Source organism: Palaemon carinicauda, chromosome 20, assembly GCF_036898095.1.
Source record: "Palaemon carinicauda isolate YSFRI2023 chromosome 20, ASM3689809v2, whole genome shotgun sequence".
NCBI lineage: Eukaryota > Metazoa > Arthropoda > Malacostraca > Decapoda > Palaemonidae > Palaemon > Palaemon carinicauda.
The window spans coordinates 91,784,513-91,804,512 of record NC_090744.1 but is presented as its reverse complement, the minus strand read 5'-3'; the positions used below and the strand labels follow the sequence as shown (position 1 = coordinate 91,804,512).

Below are 20,000 nucleotides of genomic sequence, written 5' to 3'. Positions count from 1 at the left end.
GGAAGGAGGACTCACTCGGCGACGCCTCTGGTAATTGTTCCTCTTAAATGACAATTGATTAAAAAAGACAAAGAAATTGTAGATTTTCCATTCATGAACTCCTTTTTCATATTTGAAAATTTAATGTAATTCTAATGATATCTTTAATAACAACGCGTAATGAATTTCACTGTGTTATTTCTTAGATAAGAAAATCCATTGAAAATGAAAGTTATCACGATTTCTTTCATCTCTTTGGTTTCTATGTTGTTATCTAATGAGATAAAGAATTTGATACTAAGTAAACGTTTACCTAGTACAAATGGCATATTTCGACAAAAGTGTATGTATTACCTGTTATCGACCACAAGCCTTTTATACGGAGGGGAATAATAAAAGACATTCAGTCATACTACCAAATATCTTATTATAATATTTGAGGCACTTGGATGTTAAAAAGTGCAATAAGTTCTTATAGATCCATCAAGGCAAAGAGATTAAATTAAATAACATACACACATACAGACACACACACACACACACACACATATATATATATATATATATATATATATATATATATATATATATATATATATATATATAAATATATATATATATATATATATATATATATATGTATTGTATGCATATATATATATATATACATATATATATACACATGTATATATATGTATATACATATACACACACATATATATATATATATATATATATATATATATATATATATATATATATATATATATATATATGTGCGTATATACATATGTGTGTGTATACATACATACATATATATATATATATATATATATATATATATATATATATATATATATATTCATATATACATATATATACCGTATATATATATATATATATATATATATATATATATATATATATATATATATATATATATATATATATGTATTTATATATTCAAAATGTGTGTGTGTGTGTGTGTGTACGTGTAATGAACGGCGAAAAAAAAACCAAGTACATCATTACTAAACCATCCATTGTAAGATGGTTTTGTCGTTGCTTCAGGTTGTTCTTGACCTTGATGGCCAAAATCTATAATTTTTATGTTAATTTTGTGCGTACATTTCCCTCCAGTTTGATCCTTTAAAAGGCTGGCCATTAAAAAAAAATCACCACACATTATAACATTGACTGTTGGAACACTGAAAAAACATGACATATCTAACATAACAGCAACGAGGGATCTGCAACGGAATATTGCAGACCGGATCTAGAGCAAGTGCAGTGGACAGGAGCTTTAGATGTCATGTGACACTGTGGCGGGATGTTGCAAGGACAACCCCCACACCCTGAATCACACTTACTGACAATGGTCTCCACAAAACAAACTTTCCCCTTACGTAATCTACAACCAGACTCTTAGACAAAAAGGACGAAATTGAAACCAAACATATCCTTAAAACTATATTTCTTGAACTAACATAAATCATAAAATATTCAAAAAACCAAAATAATGTCATTCACGAAACCTTAATACTAAAGACAGACAAACAAATCACCAAACCTAAATCTTCATAAACAAAATATTCTGTAAATATATGTGTGACCACGGACACCGTCGCCAATACTCAAAATAACCCTCACAAACCCGACACCGACACCATTCACAAACAGTACAAAAAATGCAATTAAAAGAATAAATCACAGTATGTGGACACCGTTGTCCATACAAGGCCCCAGAGACCTTCACAGCCCACTGCCAAAACTTATTGGCAGTCGGTAATACCCCGAGTCCAACTACCACACTCACTTCCTATATCGGGGTTAATTAATCATAGTCATCATTATCATCATCATCACAATCTTATTCATCAGTGGTCCAGACGGAAATTCCTTCATACGGGCGGGGTCATTATGGCATCAATATCAATAAAATCGTTAAGAGCAATCAAATCATAATCATAATCGTAGTCCAGGTCGTCAACAAAATAAATCTGAGCAATCGTATCAAGTTCTGTTACAGGCCAAGTCGTCAACAATCAAGTAAACACTCGAGGAACTCTCTCCCAAAGGAGGAATCACGGCCTGCCAAAATAAAAAAGAAAAACACTTACGAACACTTCTAGCTAACTGAACTATCGCACTATAATCAAAGCTAAATAATAAATTGTTCCTATCATTCACAATCACGATAAGCAAAGATAAACAAAACTGTACTTACTCAGAAAATAAAAAAAAACCACTTCCTCGCTGGTAAAGAAAAATAATAATTCCAGCGTTCACACAACTGACTCAGGACGCAGTCAATCAAAAAAAGCATTCGCTCCGAAACATTCACCACTGTCGTAACCTAACTAAAAAATGTAAACAAACAATCTCATTTAAACCAACAGTCTTTCTCACCACCTAACTACTTTCGCTCGCTAACACAATCTCTCTCTCTCTCTCTCTCTCTCTCTCTCTCTCTCTCTCTCTCTCTCTCTCTCTCTCTCTCTCTCTCTCTCTCTCACAGGATTTGGCAAAAACAAAAAAAATAAAAATAAAGCAAAAATAAATCCTCCACATTCCTCCCCCCTTACTTTGCCAAATCCTTCTCACACAACACTTACATTATTTTTTTCATAACCCAGTCGCAGTCGGGAACGGGACCTCTACTCCGAGTAACTGGGCCTCCATATACTCTCTCATTCACTTCTTCCTTATCACAATTATTCCCTACATTAACACTATTCCCATCTAAATCCCTATCATCTAATATATCATGCACAATCATATCTACCTCGTTCTCATCTGGCCCTATAATTATACTCATTTCTGTAAACAGTTCATCCATTTCATCAAAAACATTCTCAACTTTAGTAAAAGATTCATTCATACTACTAATCATTCTCCTATCTCTCACTCTCGCATTCGTCATCATTTCTTTTACATCACCTAAGGAAAAGCCACACACACTATAGGTATCATTCATACTCAGCCATGATTCATCTGTATTAACACATTTATCTTCCATACACACTTGCACATTTACACCCTTGTCATACTTATTTCTATTCTCACTTTTACTTATAAAATTTCCCCTTCTTTCATCTTTACTTAAAGCTCTTGTATTCTTCCTTTTCTTATATTCTACTAACACCAACTGTTTACCTTCCAAACCTAAGTCCTCATATACTAGGTTCACCCTTGTTTCTTTTCAACCATTTACTCATCCCATTCTCTTGGATATACTCAGGTACCTCTTTCCATTTACGCAACTGGTTGTGGTGGGCCCTAATTTTTTCCACAATACCACCCACACACAACTTACCCACAACGTAACTTAATCCACTCGAACCAACTTCTAACACCTCATAGGGACCTTCAAATTTATCACGCACCTTATTTACATTCATTCTACCCTTTTCAATTACTTCTTTCATCACTCTCTCACCAACTTTAAAGCTTTCAAACCTCTTATTTGCTTTCCTCCACACATCTCTATCATCCTCCGACACACCCAACCTCGGTCTTATTATCTTTTCAAAATTCAACACAAACTTACATGGAGACATACCCGTACTCTTATGCACTGTTGCATTGTAAGCCCACAACGCTCTACCAACATACAAATCCCAATCATTACCACCTGTACTCATCATTCGCAAAATTTCAGTTAATGTTCTTACAGTCCTTTCAGCCAACCCATTCGCACTTGGCATATAAGGAGTCGAATACACATGTTCAATACCCCATTCTCTTAACATCTGCTCAAACTCCCATCCAACAAACTCAGGGCCATTATCACTTAACATTCTCACAGGCTTACACACACACATCGGCAACATCACTTGACCAACCATTCTTGCAACAGTCTCGCTCCGTTTATCCTTGATGGGTATAGCATAGGTAAATTTACTCATGTGATCAACCATAACAATCATTCCCACATGTCTTCTCGCAGTCACAGGCAACGAAACACAGTCAATCACAAACATCTCAAATGGTTCTTTCATACGTAATCTCAAAACAGGCGGATTAGCATGCACTCTCTGATACTTCCCTTTCTGACAATCTTCACACGTAGTCGCTACATCCTTACATATCTGACTCAACCCAGGTGTAAACAATCTCTCACGCATGCATTCCCATAATTTATTCTTACCCATATGCCCATATCTGTCATGCACTAACATACACATACTTACTGCTGCATGCATTGGAAACACAGGAACATATATATCTTCATCCATTCCTTTATGTAGAAAATAAACAGTATTCTTACACACAATAAGTCTCTTACTAACTTTCTTATACACCTCTAAATCAGACGGCCATTCTTCTACCTCAATACTATTCAACATACATTCACGTAACCTTTTAATTTCCTCACATTCATCTTGCATTTCTTCCACCTCCTCTTTAGTCAGTAGATCATCCTCACTCCTCGTAATATCAACCATGCCAACAAAATTCGCCATAAATACACTATTATCTTCTATCACAACTACTTCACATCCATTCTTCAGAAGCAAACCACTACCAATATCAACTGATAAATCATGCAATCTTAAAAAGTCAATTCCTATCAAAAAACAACTAGGCATCTCATTCTCTCCCATTACAATAAAATTATGTTCCACCTCCATACTTCCCAGTTTTACTTTCAAACGCACTTCTTCCCAAACTAGCAAACTTCCTTTACCTATCCCATGAATTCTCACACTCGTACATTGCCTTTTCACTTCCCAATTGTACCGCTCTATTTCCTTGATAACAGACATATTCACTAATGACACTTGCGCACCAGTATCAATTAAACTACAGTATTCATTCTCATTTATACCCACATACGTCATCATTCTTCCTTTTACACCATGCATACAAATGTTTACTCTCCTATCAATAGGGTCATCCTTATCACACCCATGGTCATCTTCGCTATCTTCTATGCTCATACCACTCTGATTCAAATCACTCGGACAATCCTCCTTCTTACTCAACAACTCACAACATCTTTCATTACATTGTAACCTCAATATATACTCTCTTTCATTCTCTTTATTTGCTCGGTACTGCATCGGATGATTCCACCCAAAATACAAATAAACAGTGACACCATATAACATACTTACTACCAACAATACTTTTGATAACAATTCACCCTCAAGCATACTATCCTCCTCCTTATATGCCATTTCTTTCGATACTTCATTCCTAACACTCATTCTAAGCTCATCTATACTAGCAGGTATATCCCTATTCAAACCCTTCAATTTAACCTTATTTAACCCACACAAAATACATTTATACACCATGTCATCCCCTTCAAAACTTTGTACCACCATTAAATCTTCCGGCAACCTTTCAAAATTACTATCATTCTCGCTACTCTCTTCTATCTTACCATGCATTCTTGACATCGCATCTGCTATCACGTTCTTACTCCCAGGTACATATTCTAGCTTAAAGTCAAATTCATTTAAATCCTCTATTGTCCTCGCAACTCTAGCATTCACAGACTCTTTCCTAATCATGTACACTAGGGGCTGATGGTCAGTACGCACAATAAATTTCACACCATACAAAAATACCTTCAACGCTTTCACGCAAAACCTTATCGCAGCCAACTCCCTTTCAATCGTGGAATACTTTCGCTCAGCCTTATTAAATGCTTTGCTTACATACGCTATCACTCTCAACTGTTCATCTCCGTTTATTCTTTGCATTTGAACCAAGCAACCACCCATACTAATCCCACTAGCATCCGTATATAACTCTAGCATACTCGCATGTTCACTATAATCGGGAAAAGCCAAAGTGACGTCTCTCGCAGCCTCTTCTTTCAAGTTTTCAAATGCTTCAATCATACGCTCATCCCATTTCAGTCTCGCACTATTTCTCTTACCTGTCCACTCATTCAAAGGCTTCCCTATTCCCGAACAATCTCTGACAAACTTCCGACCAAATTCAATTAACCCAAGAAAACCTCTCAACTCACGCACCGTATGAGGACGTGGAAACTCTCTCACCTTACTCACAAACTTTTCACTCTTCCTTATACCCGATTCACTCACCACATGCCCAAGAAATTCCACCTCCCCGGCCAACCATGTACACTTTTCAAGCTTAACTTTCACCCCAACTTCTATCAACCGGTCTAATACTGCTTCAAGCAACTGCATGTGTTCCTCAACTGTCTCACTAGCAATCAAAATATCATCAATAAAAACAGTCACCTTCTGTCTATCAAACCCAGCCAAAACTACATTCATCGCCCTCTGGAAGGCAGCAGGCGCATTAGCAAGGCCAAAACTAAATCTTTTAAACTGATAATGACAATTTCTACTTGAAAATGCCGTAATGGGCCTGCTCCCCTCTGACAGAGGCATCTGGTAATAGCCCCTAACTAAATCTAACTTTGTAAAAACTTTCATACCATGCATCTTATACACACAGTCAGACACTACATTCATCGGAAAACGTTCTTTAACAGTTACTTCATTCACCTTCCTATAATCAATACACATCCGTAAACTTCCATCCGGCTTTCTTACAGGTACAATAGGGCTATTCCAGGCACTCTCACTCCTTTCTATTACACCCATTTGCTCTAACTCCTGGCACTGCTCTTCTATTTCTCTGGCAATAGGCGGAGAAAAATGTCGGGGACGCTGATATATGGGGGTATCATTACTAAGAACTATCTTAAATTCAGGCAGCTTTGATCCCCCACAATCCTCGTCACCGCGACTCAAAACTCTCCGTCTATCCCATAACATCCTATACAATTGTTCCCTTTCCCCCTCACTTATATTCTCATCTACATTAATTCTTTCTTTCAAACTTTCATAGTCCCAATCGTCATCCGGCTTTATCTTACCCGTCATAACACGTCTCAATTTAACATACCTTTCATCCTCTACATTGACCAACGTATACATACATCCCATGCAATCACCCTCACGTATACCCCGTATTCTCTTCCTCCTTACGGTCGGCAACAAGCTCACATACACCTTCGGCTCCTGCAAATTCAAAATACCATCATACACATGCACACTTGCTTTCACCAAATTACTTGCTTCCGAACCTTCCACTACATATTCACAACTGTCACAATTGGCAATTCCCAGACTATTCGGCCATGCAACTTTTACACTGACAACCTCACTCGCATCTTTTGACAATTTAACACCTTCTTTTGCTATTAACGGCACACCTTTCCATACCTTCGTACATACACTACCATCTTCATTCAAATAAAATTCCCCACAAAATTTACCCTTAACTTTCATCTCTCTCATATTTACACTAGGATGTACAATCATACCGCATTTTTTCAAGAAGTTATAACCTAACAACACATCGTATTTGTCATTTACTCCCTCAACCACATAAAAATCATTATCTTCCATCATCAGCCCCCCAATCATAACATTTTCACGTAACTTTCCTTGCACAGACATACTTAAATTACCGATACCTTTCACTTCACCTTTACACCCCCTAAATTCACACACATCCCTTACCTTATCGTATGCATTCCTAAACATTAAATTGACACCACAACCAGTATCAATCAGACCAACTAGCTCTATTCCATTAAAGTTTACTTTTGCACTCATGCAGTCATAAGCTCTTTCGCCCATCACGTCTTCATGTAGTAAACCTTCACGAACATGCATCACATTCACTCCGCACACACTCGAGGACTCACCCAGCTGAACCCTCTTACACTCTAGTTTCCCGAACATCCTGGCTGATTTACTCCCTTCTTCCTACATACCCTAGCTACATGCCCATCTGCACCACATTCAGTACACTTACCCCGTGGCTCCTTGCACATTCTAGCATAATGACCATCCTTACCACAATTACCGCAAATCACATTTGTACGATTACTCTGACATCCACTCGCTATGTGCCCAGTCATACCACACCGATAACATTTTATCCCTTTCTCTTTCTTGCACTCACTAATTCTATGCCCTACCTCACCACATCCAAAACAAGCACCTAGAGCCCATCTACATTCATTCTTCTTATGTCCAACTTTCCCACATCTATAACACTTCTCTTCACGGATACAACTACCTGACCTACCTTGCGGCGCACTAGCACTCCTATCCCTCCAAACCTGATTCCCTTGCCTAAACCCTTCATTTGTCCTTACAGGTATTCCCACATTACTCACCCTAACACTCCTATCTACTACACTATCCGCTACCCTCATCGGTCCTCTCATAACAGCATCTCTAAAACTAACAAATTCTGGCACACTTTCCTCCATTCCAGTTCTTACACTCACAGATTTACTTTCTTTCATACATCTATCCAACTCGTAATCCTCAACTATCTCTAAAATATCATCTCATGTCAATCTTTCTTTCGTCCACCTCATTTTCTCCTTCCGTTTCAAATTAACAAACTCAGCCACATTCTCGGGTACAGTAGCCAAAAACTTCTTCATTAACTCCTTATTCTCATTTATACCTTCATCCCCATACTTCTTCTTAGCTAAAGTTTCCAACCTACATACGTACATTGATATCGCTTCTCCTGCATTCATCCGTGCTTCATCAAAATCATTCTTACGCTTATACTTAACACTCCCTTTCATATGTTTTACCTGCTCAATTATTCTCTTTTTCACACTTTCATAATCAACGTCCCCTACACTCATTATCACTCCATACATCGTCAACAAATACCCAGTCAAATATTCTCCTAACTCCCTAGCCCAAACTCTTTTACTATCACCATACTTATCCTGACAATACCTCTCATACTCCTTGAAAAAATCATATACATCCCTACTGCTATGCTCATTGAACCTTTCACACCGAGGTACCTCTCTCATAAACACAGTTTTACACACATCACGTTCATTCTCACTGCTATCATCACTGTCTACTCCCCTGTTACCTTCTTCCTCATTTGAATACAATGAATCCACTTCCACACTTAAATTCCTATCCTTAACCATTCCCTTCTTACCCCTTTTCTTACTTACCACTTTCACCCATTCACGATCGTCCTTGCTATCAGCCTGATACTTTTTCTTCTCTTTCTTCACATCACTTTTACCTTTCCTTTCATCTTTCCTCTCACCTTTCTGTTCATCCTTACTATGCCTAATTCCCTTATCTTCAATATCACCATCACTATTACTACTATCACTATCTCTTCCTTTCAGATTATCACTAACCTTAACCTTCTCATCCACTATCAACCCATTACCCGAAGCTGAGGACACTCCTCCGACTGCACCTTCCCCCATTATAGTTTTCATCATCCCCATGACTTGCCCCATCATATCTTCCATTCGTTTCTCCATTCGTTCTTCATTCTCTCGCATCCTCATCTCAACACCCTCTTCCACTCTCTCTACAGTTCCCTGAATTTCCCTCAGTTTCCTATGCATCTCCTCATTCTCACACCTTAACCACTTATTCTCTTCCAACAATTTCTCCTCACGCTCCTTACTCAGCCGCAATTCCTCCTCCAAAGCCTTTAATTTACCTTCCATTGTCGTTAACCTTAAATCTAAATCCTAAATATAACCTTTGTGAAAGAGTCTGGTTCAATCCCACCTCGACTGTCCCTGTTCGGGCGCCAAAATAATGTGGCGGGATGTTGCAAGGACAACCCCCACACCCTGAATCACACTTACTGACAATGGTCTCCACAAAACAAACTTTCCCCTTACGTAATCTACAACCAGACTCTTAGACAAAAAGGACGAAATTGAAACCAAACATATCCTTAAAACTATATTTCTTGAACTAACATAAATCATAAAATATTCAAAAAACCAAAATAATGTCATTCACGAAACCTTAATACTAAAGACAGACAAACAAATCACCAAACCTAAATCTTCATAAACAAAATATTCTGTAAATATATGTGTGACCACGGACACCGTCGCCAATACTCAAAATAACCCTCACAAACCCGACACCGACACCATTCACAAACAGTACAAAAAATGCAATTAAAAGAATAAATCACAGTATGTGGACACCGTTGTCCATACAAGGCCCCAGAGACCTTCACAGCCCACTGCCAAAACTTATTGGCAGTCGGTAATACCCCGAGTCCAACTACCACACTCACTTCCTATATCGGGGTTAATTAATCATAGTCATCATTATCATCATCATCACAATCTTATTCATCAGTGGTCCAGACGGAAATTCCTTCATACGGGCGGGGTCATTATGGCATCAATATCAATAAAATCGTTAAGAGCAATCAAATCATAATCATAATCGTAGTCCAGGTCGTCAACAAAATAAATCTGAGCAATCGTATCAAGTTCTGTTACAGGCCAAGTCGTCAACAATCAAGTAAACACTCGAGGAACTCTCTCCCAAAGGAGGAATCACGGCCTGCCAAAATAAAAAAGAAAAACACTTACGAACACTTCTAGCTAACTGAACTATTGCACTATAATCAAAGATGAATAATAAATTGTTCCTATCATTCACAATCACGATAAGCAAAGATAAACAAAACTGTACTTACTCAGAAAATCAAAAAAAACCACTTCCTCGCTGGTAAAGAAAAATAATAATTCCAGCGTTCACACAACTGACTCAGGACGCAGTCAATCAAAAAAAGCATTCGCTCCGAAACATTCACCACTGTCGTAACCTAACTAAAAAATGTAAACAAACAATCTCATTTAAACCAACAGTCTTTCTCACCACCTAACTACTTTCGCTCGCTAACACAATCTCTCTCTCTCTCTCTCTCTCTCTCTCTCTCTCTCTCTCTCTCTCTCTCTCTCTCTCTCTCTCTCCCTCTCTCTCTCTCACAGGATTTGGCAAAAACAAAAAAAATAAAAATAAAGCAAAAATAAATCCTCCACAACACGAATCATAAGACTCTCCGCAAAGCCTGGTAATGTTCAAGACCAACTATCTCCAGGATGCCCGAGGGTAACAACGTCAGCGCAAGAATACCTCATCCGGGATACTCATTTGCGTAACAGACAGCAACGAGCAACACATACAGCTTCAACCATTCAAGGCGTTGGCATCACACGTCTGCAGACACTGTTTGTCGTTGTCTGAAGGTAGGAGGGATCAGATGTTACTCGCCTTACATCGGACCAATTCTGAAGCAATGGTACCACCAAAATTGTCTACAGTGGGCTCGACAACACCAGCGTTAGCAAGGGGAACAGTGCGAACAATTGTTATTTTCTGATAAGGGTAGATTCAATATGTCCCACGCTTATGGCAGATTGCGTGTCTGGAGGCGACATAATGAACGTTACACCAATTCCTGCTTTGTGGAGGCTGACTGCTGGGAGAAAGAAGTCTCATGGTCTGGGGTGGCTACAGCTACCATCGCAGTACATGTTTAATTGTGTTTCGTGAGCATATGACTCTCGTAGCCTACAGGCCAAGTCCTCCAACAATACATTGTACCGTTATTCCAGGCCCAGCTTCATCTCCAGATTTTTCAACAGAAAAATGCTTGATTTCACATGGCTTGTTTTTCTTTGAATTTGCTCAGACGGAACAATATTGCTGTACTGCCCTGGCCGTCTTTGCCGCTGGATATGGCACCAAAACAGCATGTGTGGGATGAAATGGGAAGATTGGTATAGACAGCTGCTCCATCTTAAAACATTAGGAATTTGGAAGCCATATTAGTAAGGGAATGGAATCAATTCCTCCATGACTTGTTCCATAGACTTGCTGACTGAGTAAGATGGAGTTGTACTGTGTGTATTGCAGTTAATGAGGGTCAAACATGCTACTGATTGACAAACTGTTCTATGACATTTTTGGTGCTTGCAGGTGGAGTGATGACACCTGCGTTTGCAATAAACGTGAGTGTTTTTTTCACTAGCAATCACTACTCGTTTCTTCAACAATCATTTGTCTATTGTTTTTCTATAGTGGTAAAATCATGGGTAAATTTGCATAAGTCGCCAATAATTCACAGTCGAAAACAGAAAGGGTTTCTGGCATTTGTTCATGTGTTTTGAATAAATCTGATGCTGATTTTCGGCGAAAATAAATAAACGCATTGACAACCATCGACAATGTTTACAACTTAAGACGTACCGACACAAAAAGACACTGTTTGGACGCACGGTTCTGTGAGGACTTCGCCTTCATTTTTTTAATATTTGATAAATAGCTAACCTAACCACAGCTAACTTAACCTAACCTAGTAAGAAAACAGGTCACTAAACTAACCAGGGGGAAAGCTGGGCTCCGTTGCAGGTCACATGAATAAATAATGAACAATCTTCAGGTTGAGCGGTACCGGTAGCACACTGTTCGAACACTTTCAGATTTGAATTTGGCTTAAATTTTTTAAGAAATATATAATTATTGTTATGTTAGTATTTATTGGTTCCTGGGGTTTATGGTTTACAAAATATTGCTTTTTTAATACTCCAATTGATTGTGCATAGTATTTCAAGCGATTGAATAATGGCAACTTATGTAATAATACCAAATTCTGTTTTCTGTTAATTAGAAGTCATTTGTAGTCTATTTATTTCCTTGTTCCATTTCCTCTCTGACCTGTTTTTCCCTGTTGGAGCCCTTGGGCTTATAGCATGTTGCTTTTCCAACCAAGGTTATATTGTGATACTAATAATAATAATAATAATAATAATAATAATAATAATAATAATAGTAATAATAATAATAATAATAATAATAATAAAAATATTGAAGTTTGAAAATCAACTTTCGTTTCTCTTGGGGTTCAGAATCTATATATATATATATATATATATATATATATATATATATATATATATATATATATATATATATATATAGTATATATATACAAATATATATATAAATATATATATATATATATATATATATATATATATATATATATATATATATATATATATATACAGTATATATATACATACATATATATATACATATATACATATATATATATATATATATATATATATATATATATATATATATATATATATATATATATATATATATATATATCTTAATAGATTTTTAGCACCCCGCTACACCTGGGAATGGGGGTCATTCTGTCATCTTCTCTTTCCATTGACTGACTAAATCCATAGAGGATTCATTGGCTAGATAAATCAAAGGATAGCCAGTTCCTTGTGATGCGTAGTGCCTATCTAACTAAGGCAAGGAACCCCTGTCAATCCATACTAAATCCATTTAGATCACCTGCCAGGCATCAAGAGTAGAAGCCGAGAGAATAGTTTGTCCATCGTCTTAAGAACAATTCTCAGTGACTTCATTGAGATTTAGGGGGCATTTCCTCCACACTCAAAGTTCTCGTTACTCCACCAGGTTGCTCATCTGCTTATATAACTGTTGGCAAATATGGATTGCTAAGATATGCCGCCTACACCGAAGTAATTCCTTGCCTTTGTCCTCCAGCCTAGTTAACCGGGATGAAGCTGTGGACTACAAAGTTCTCTATTATCTCCTCCTACTGACACACGTACAGAAAAGACTGTTTATGGTGGTATGAAAGAATTACAACTCTATAAATCTGGGTGATATCCAAATAAATATTAATAACAACCTGGTTCTGATATATAGTAGTTTGGGATCTAGGTGTATCATTTGTCTAATTTATCTCTCAGTGTACAAATAAGTAATATAAGATTCGCTGGATATCACCTAAGAAACATTACTTTTGCAAAGAATTATCTGGATAAATATTTTGTAAGGAAACTTGTAATTAACTGTGCTATTACGAGGATTGACTACTGTAAATCTATATATTACAATCTAGTCAAAGAAGAACTTGATAAATCACAAAATATAATAAACCGAGGAGCTACACTTTTAGAATATGTCCTACTCCGTAATATGATTAGTCCTATAATAATTGAATTACACTGGGGGCCTTTAAAGCCAGAATAGTGTTTAAGATGTGCAATGACTCATCAAGTTATCAGAACTGAACATTCGAAATATCTAAGTGAATTGCTACACAGCTATCGAATTGTGTTGACACAAGAATAGTTACAGATGGTTTCAAGTTATGAGAGCCAAAATTTACATCTACTGTAGGTTCTAAAGCTTTCAAATGTGTAGCCCAAAGGCTGTTCAACATACGAAACACTGAAGAAATTAAGACTTGCACGAAGAAGCTAAAGACATCCTTTCTTACTAAATGTTTTCAGAATGTGTTTTGATAATTAACACAGAATACGATATGTTATACTCTAAATGCCCAAGAATGCACACAACACACAGATATTGTAGGTCTTTGTAGGGCACAGAGGTTCCATGTCTGATAGAATCAGGAAAAATAGCCCTTAAAGTAATGTAAGTACATATGTTCTAGAAGTCCTGTGTTCTAAAAATCATCAAGCATGCATAGTTAGATTGATTATTTGCACACAAAACACGACAGTTCAGTTACAGGAGTTGAGAATGTATGACTGAAGTGAGCGTCCAGTATAGTAGTGTGAGTAGCGGTTCAAAGCAGCTAAAGCTATGATGAATATATTGTTTGTCATTTGCTTTAAGCTTTGTGCAGTACATTCATTCTTTATACTTGACTTTTAAATGAAAGTTGGAAAGATTTACTTTCAAAATGAGATAAATGCATGTGCAGTAATAGAACAATAATTTTGATTACCATACTATCAACGACCAGCTGCTATATTAACAGAGTTTACAGATGAAGAAGACAAGGAACCAGGGCCAGGATGAGTAACATTTCCTGCATCCAGTAAATTAGAAGAACTTTTGGAACTTTTCAAAGTAAGAAGGAACTGTTGAAGATGTCACGGAGGACATTTTACAAGAAGATGAATAACACTTCAGGGGACAATAAAGGTAATTTCAAGTGAAAAAGGGAACACAGTGTCACCAGGGCACTCTCAATTATGCTACAGAAATTCATGTAGCATGTATATTTTTGTCAGTAATTTACAAGTAAATTAAGGCAATAGTCTGTGTGATATAAATGTGTGGTGAAGTTCATCTTGTTTAGTGGCCTTTTGTCGAAAATAATAGCAGCCAAACTGTGTTCATTATCGTCTAAGTAGCTATTATCTAGGTTTATCAGTGACTCTTAGCTAGGCTCTAAAATGGCTTAAAAGTTAATTTGTGGTTAGTGCAGTAGCACAACTCTCAATTTTGGATCTTGATTTCATGGTTAATCGTGAATCGGAAGGTAATTTTGGTTTTGGTTTGTTCGATGAGGATCCCAAGGTTAGTGAAGAGGTTTGGAAGTATTATATTTTGGGTTTTGATAAGCTGTTTCAAACGATTACTTGCTTGGTTTTGGATGATTCAACCCCTCTTCAAATGGTAAATGATACTAAAGAATACAATTTCTAGTTATAGGTTGTTACTGAATTTCATAATTATAACTCAGGTTAACTTGAGATTCGTGGTCAAATTAAGAAGTTTGAGGATATTGAGGCTTTAGCAAGTGAAATACTTTTGTCTTTAGCTACTGCTATTTAGCAACTCTGTCGTTTCTTTTTTGTCCTGTAAGAGTCATGGTAGTAGAAGAAGTGTAGTAACTATTTTATCTCAAGGCTCAAGTAGCAAGCTTGCGGGAGCTACAGCCGATATAGCTGAACTCCAAACTTTGGTAATATTTGTTAAAGGTGAATTAAAGTAGAAGTTAGATCGGGAAAAACTGAAGGATGCTATAGACTTAGAGGCTACTAAACTTACTTTGGACGCTTTGTGTTAGTATGAAGAAGACACTATAGTTCCACATCTTCAAGGTGTAGACTTAAGATAGGAAATCATATGGTTATAGTGGACAGTAATCCGGATAGAATTGGTTGGTTAATTGGTGATAGCTGGTTCCACAATTAGTTATGAACTTAGAATCAGGTGTTATTTCAAGTAGAGCGTTTCATCCATTGGTGATAATTTGACTTGGGCTCTGCTGATGCTACCTAAAGGAATAATCCAAGTGTTGGTGTTAACCCTAGTGAGATGTTACTAATGAATCTGTGTGCAGTTGTTGCTTGCAAGGTTACCCTTACAAGATCCTGATTTGTTCTCTGGTAATCGTATAGGGTACCCTAGTTGGATGTTTTCAAACAGGTATATTCCTAAAGAGGAGTGTTTGCATTACTTGATGAGATACTTGAATGGAGATGCCAAAGTTTGTGTAGAAGGTTTCTTTGTTTTGAATGCTTTATTGGCATACGATGATGCAATAAAGTTAGGAGAGTGGTTTGGGAATGGTTATGTTATTGGAAATGCTTTCCATGACGTGTTGGAGAAATATCCCAAAGTTTTAGGAAATGATTGCGTAGGTTCTAAGAAGTTTGTTGATTTCTAAAGAAATAAGAACCAACAATGAAGTCAATTGGTAATCTCAAAGTCCCGGTGTGATGATTGTGAAAACAGATAGTTGTTGCTGTAGCTATCATGGGAACATTTAGTTGCCGATTGTGGAACTACTAAGTGTGTGTTTCTGTCCTTCACTCAGTTTGTTCAACTTATGAAAAAGGAGTTAAACATTGCAAATAATCCTCTTTCTTCAATTCAATTTCGTCAAGGCTACTGATGATAGGTCTAGTTCTATGTCTGAGGCATGTAATTTTAAGAGAGGAACCTCATTGAAACAGGCTACAGAGAGTTCTAGAGCAGTAAGGAGCACAGGAATAACACTGATTCTTAAAACGACCTAGCTGTTATTCTTATAAGAAGGAGCATCATTTGAGTCGTTGCAAGGTATTTCTTGTTCAGGTTTTAAGTGAAAGACGTACTTTCATAAAGGATGATTGGATCTGTTATGCTTTAGGTGCTTGAGAATAGGTCATCAGTCTAAAAGGTGTCAGCACAAGTGGAAGAGAGAAACATGTTCTGGTATACTGTACATGCTTCAGTGTTGCATAATCGAACTCGAACACTTCTGCTAAACATAAATCTTTTCAAGGCGGGTCCTGTTATTGGTAGTGGCCAGCTCTAGAGTGATGATGGAATGATTCGCTTTAGTTATAGGGCTGTAGTGTATCCAGTATTGGGTTTGGACAAATTTGTTTTATTTTTCTCTGAAACCAATTACTGAGGAGTTGTTATCACCTAGAGATGCTTTGGAGGTTTTAGAAGGTGATTTAGAAGATGTTGAACAAGGTTCTGGTTTGTCTAAAGAGGACCAATGGTTTCTGGATATCATGATTTGTGAGATAAAATAGTTGGAGGATGGTCATTTTGATATACCATTGTATTTTAAGTTTGGTCAACCTAGTGCACGTGGAAACAATTTGACAGTACCGCAGAAAAGTTTAAGTATTTGAACTCGAAACTATCCGGATACTGATTATGTCCCATCTATGAACAAAATGCTCCATGGTGGTTATGCAGAAAGTGTTCCTGAGAATGAGCTTCTGGCTTCTGATGATTAGTGCATTAGTGGGAAATACACTCTTACACTCTAGCTACTATTTTTCGAGAAAAGTCTTTCAATAATTATCTATTACAAGGACCAGCTTTGACAAACAGTTTGGTTTGTGTGCTGCCTATATTTTAGGAAGAGTGTTTCTTTCAACTGTGATATAGCTAAAATGTTCTATAAATATTGTATTAGCCCGGATCAAGGAAGCTTTGTGAGGTTCTTTTTGTGAACAAAGGTGTAACCGGTAGCCAGTCTTCTAATTAGAGGATGAATGATCATATTTGGTGCTTCAGTTTCACCAGACTGTTTGAATTTCCGATTGATGCATGAGTTTGGTTCAGATGTAGGTTAGTTTATACAGAATAATTTTGCGTCCACAATGAGCTAAAGTAAATATCTAGTGAATATATTGCTGTGGATATATTACGACAAACAGTAGAACTTTTTAAAAAAGTAGACTAAAACTAAAAAGATTTCTTTAAGATTCTCACCTTGTGCTTGAGAGTGTGTCTAGAGAGGCTAGAGTGACTGATTTGAGGTTTGATATGTTGCCGGAGGGATAGAGGTTTGGTATCAATTGGTATAGAGTCTGACACCTTGAAGTTTTGTGTAATTATTCTTGCTACAGTTGATTCAAGCTACATTCCGTTAGATTTTATTATTTCTTTTATGTTGGTTGGGAGGATAATCCTACCACATCTTTGTTTTTTTGGTGAAGACTGGAACAATATGACTCCTGAAGGGTCTTGGAAACAATGAGAAATATGGCTAAAGGATGTTGTGGATTTTCAGAAATTAGACATCTGTCAACATGTCAAACCTGGTTTTGAATACTATTAGGTTGAAATACCTCTATTCTGTGATTCATGTGACGTTGGTGTTAGGCAAAGCTCGTGTAGCTCCTGGTAGGCTTTCAACTATTCCTTAACTTGAGTTGACAGTAGCAGTCTTGGTGGCCAAGGTATTTTTAGTATTGAAGAGGGGGTTCATGTATTGACTAGTTTTGGGGTATATAGCAAAGGAGCCTAGGTACTTAGATTTTTTAGATTTAAATAGAGTTGGCTTTATACATTCAACTCCTATATTGAACAATGGAAATATGCCCTATGGTCAAAGAATATTGTGGATATCACTTCACAAGAATGGTCAGCATTGTTTCTACATACGTCTATGTGTTTTACAGGTAAAAAATTTCTAAGGTGGTCTGTTTTATGTGTCTTTGATGTTGAAATTATATTGTCAACTTTTGTATCCAGAAGTAGGAGGAGCTAAAGTTTTGAGCTCTAGGTGTCAGTCAACCTTCTTATTTAGGGAGGTTTGAGCATGTTTAAAAAGGGTTTCATCTGACGAAGGAATTGTTTTGTGTTTGAAGCTCAGTAGGAAGTTGTGTGATAAATCTGGTAATTTCAGTGATTCTGTTTAGGTTGCTGATCTTCGAGAGGCAGAGCTTCATATGGTTTTCTCTAGTGTAGAAACATGCGGTTAGAGAAGAGATCGAGTTTCTTGGGCCTGGTGGCTTTTCAGCTCGTTCTAGTACGGTTGCTAGGCTTCATTCTATAGACTCTATAGGTATTCTAAGAATAGGATGTCATATCAGAAATTCTAAGATAAATAAGGATTTCAAGTAACCAATTTTGCTACCAAATGGTGGTTACTTTGTACTCTTGGTTCAAGCCGTTCTAATGTTATGTATTAGGGTTGTGACATGGTAATAAACATCGTTTGATTCTCAGATTTTGGATAATATGTAGTTTTGCTGTTTCAAGGTTTATGCATGACTATGCAGGAAACTGTGTTTAGTTCATTATCTCCAAAGATGGTAGATTTACCGGTAGATAACCTAGAACACGATCCTCCTTTTACCAATGTTGCGGTTTATTAGCTTTGTCTGGGTCTTATCAAGGAAGGTCAAAAAGAGCTCAAAAGCTTGTGGTTGCTATTCCTACCTTTCTGTCTTCTAGGGCTATCCAATTGAAGGGTGCTTTGTCTCTGACAACAAGCACCTTTATCCATACACTTCATCTTTTTATTGCCATTAGAGGACCGATTGCTTTGTTAAGCCAGATCAATATACGAATTTTGTTGGTGTGAAGAATGAACTAGAGAAAATTATCTTTACTATGGACAACTACAAGTTTCTCGATTTTCTTCTCAGGATTAACTTCAACTTTGAAATTGCTAGGAATCAACTATATTCGTCGTATATGGGTGGAGTTTATGAGGAGTTAATCCGCAAGTTAGAAGTGTTTTGAACATTATCTTCTCTTAGAATATAGGATAAGGGCTCAGTGAGGATGGTAGTTCATAATTTCAATTAATAGTGGCCAAAGTTAGGGCTGTCAAAATCACCTTTCAGTTTCTTTACTCTTCAGAACATCGTAAGCAGCGTGGTGTGGAACATATTGTGCGCAAAAAGGGGCTGCTTCATATCTGCCTTTTGTGTAGGATTTGCTACAGTATTTTCAGATAGAGAAACTTCCGTTATCACAGCAAAATATTCTAAAATCTAGTTTTCCATGAAGATTATTTGAAATGAATTTTCACAGATATTTCCATTTTATTGCGTTTCATGATATTCCATAGAATGATATATCGAGAGTATAAGACTGTTACTTTTATTATCAAACATAAGCATCTGTTGAAATGCTTTTCTA

General features: G+C 36.9%; 1 protein-coding gene across 1 annotated transcript in view; it reads right to left on the bottom strand.

Moving 5' to 3' along the window:
- LOC137659981 (uncharacterized) overlaps positions 1-9,090 on the bottom strand; it is a 10,373-nt gene extending 1,283 nt beyond the window's left edge. Inside the window, exons 1-2 of the mRNA XM_068394720.1 lie at positions 9,079-9,090; positions 1-42 (exon numbers count right to left, since the gene is read on the bottom strand). The exon at positions 1-42 is cut by the window's left edge and continues 108 nt beyond it. Of these exons, the coding sequence (XP_068250821.1) occupies positions 1-42; positions 9,079-9,090 (54 nt within the window). The remainder of the gene's footprint in view (positions 43-9,078) is intronic.
- Between the last annotated feature and the right edge of the window lie 10,910 nt (positions 9,091-20,000).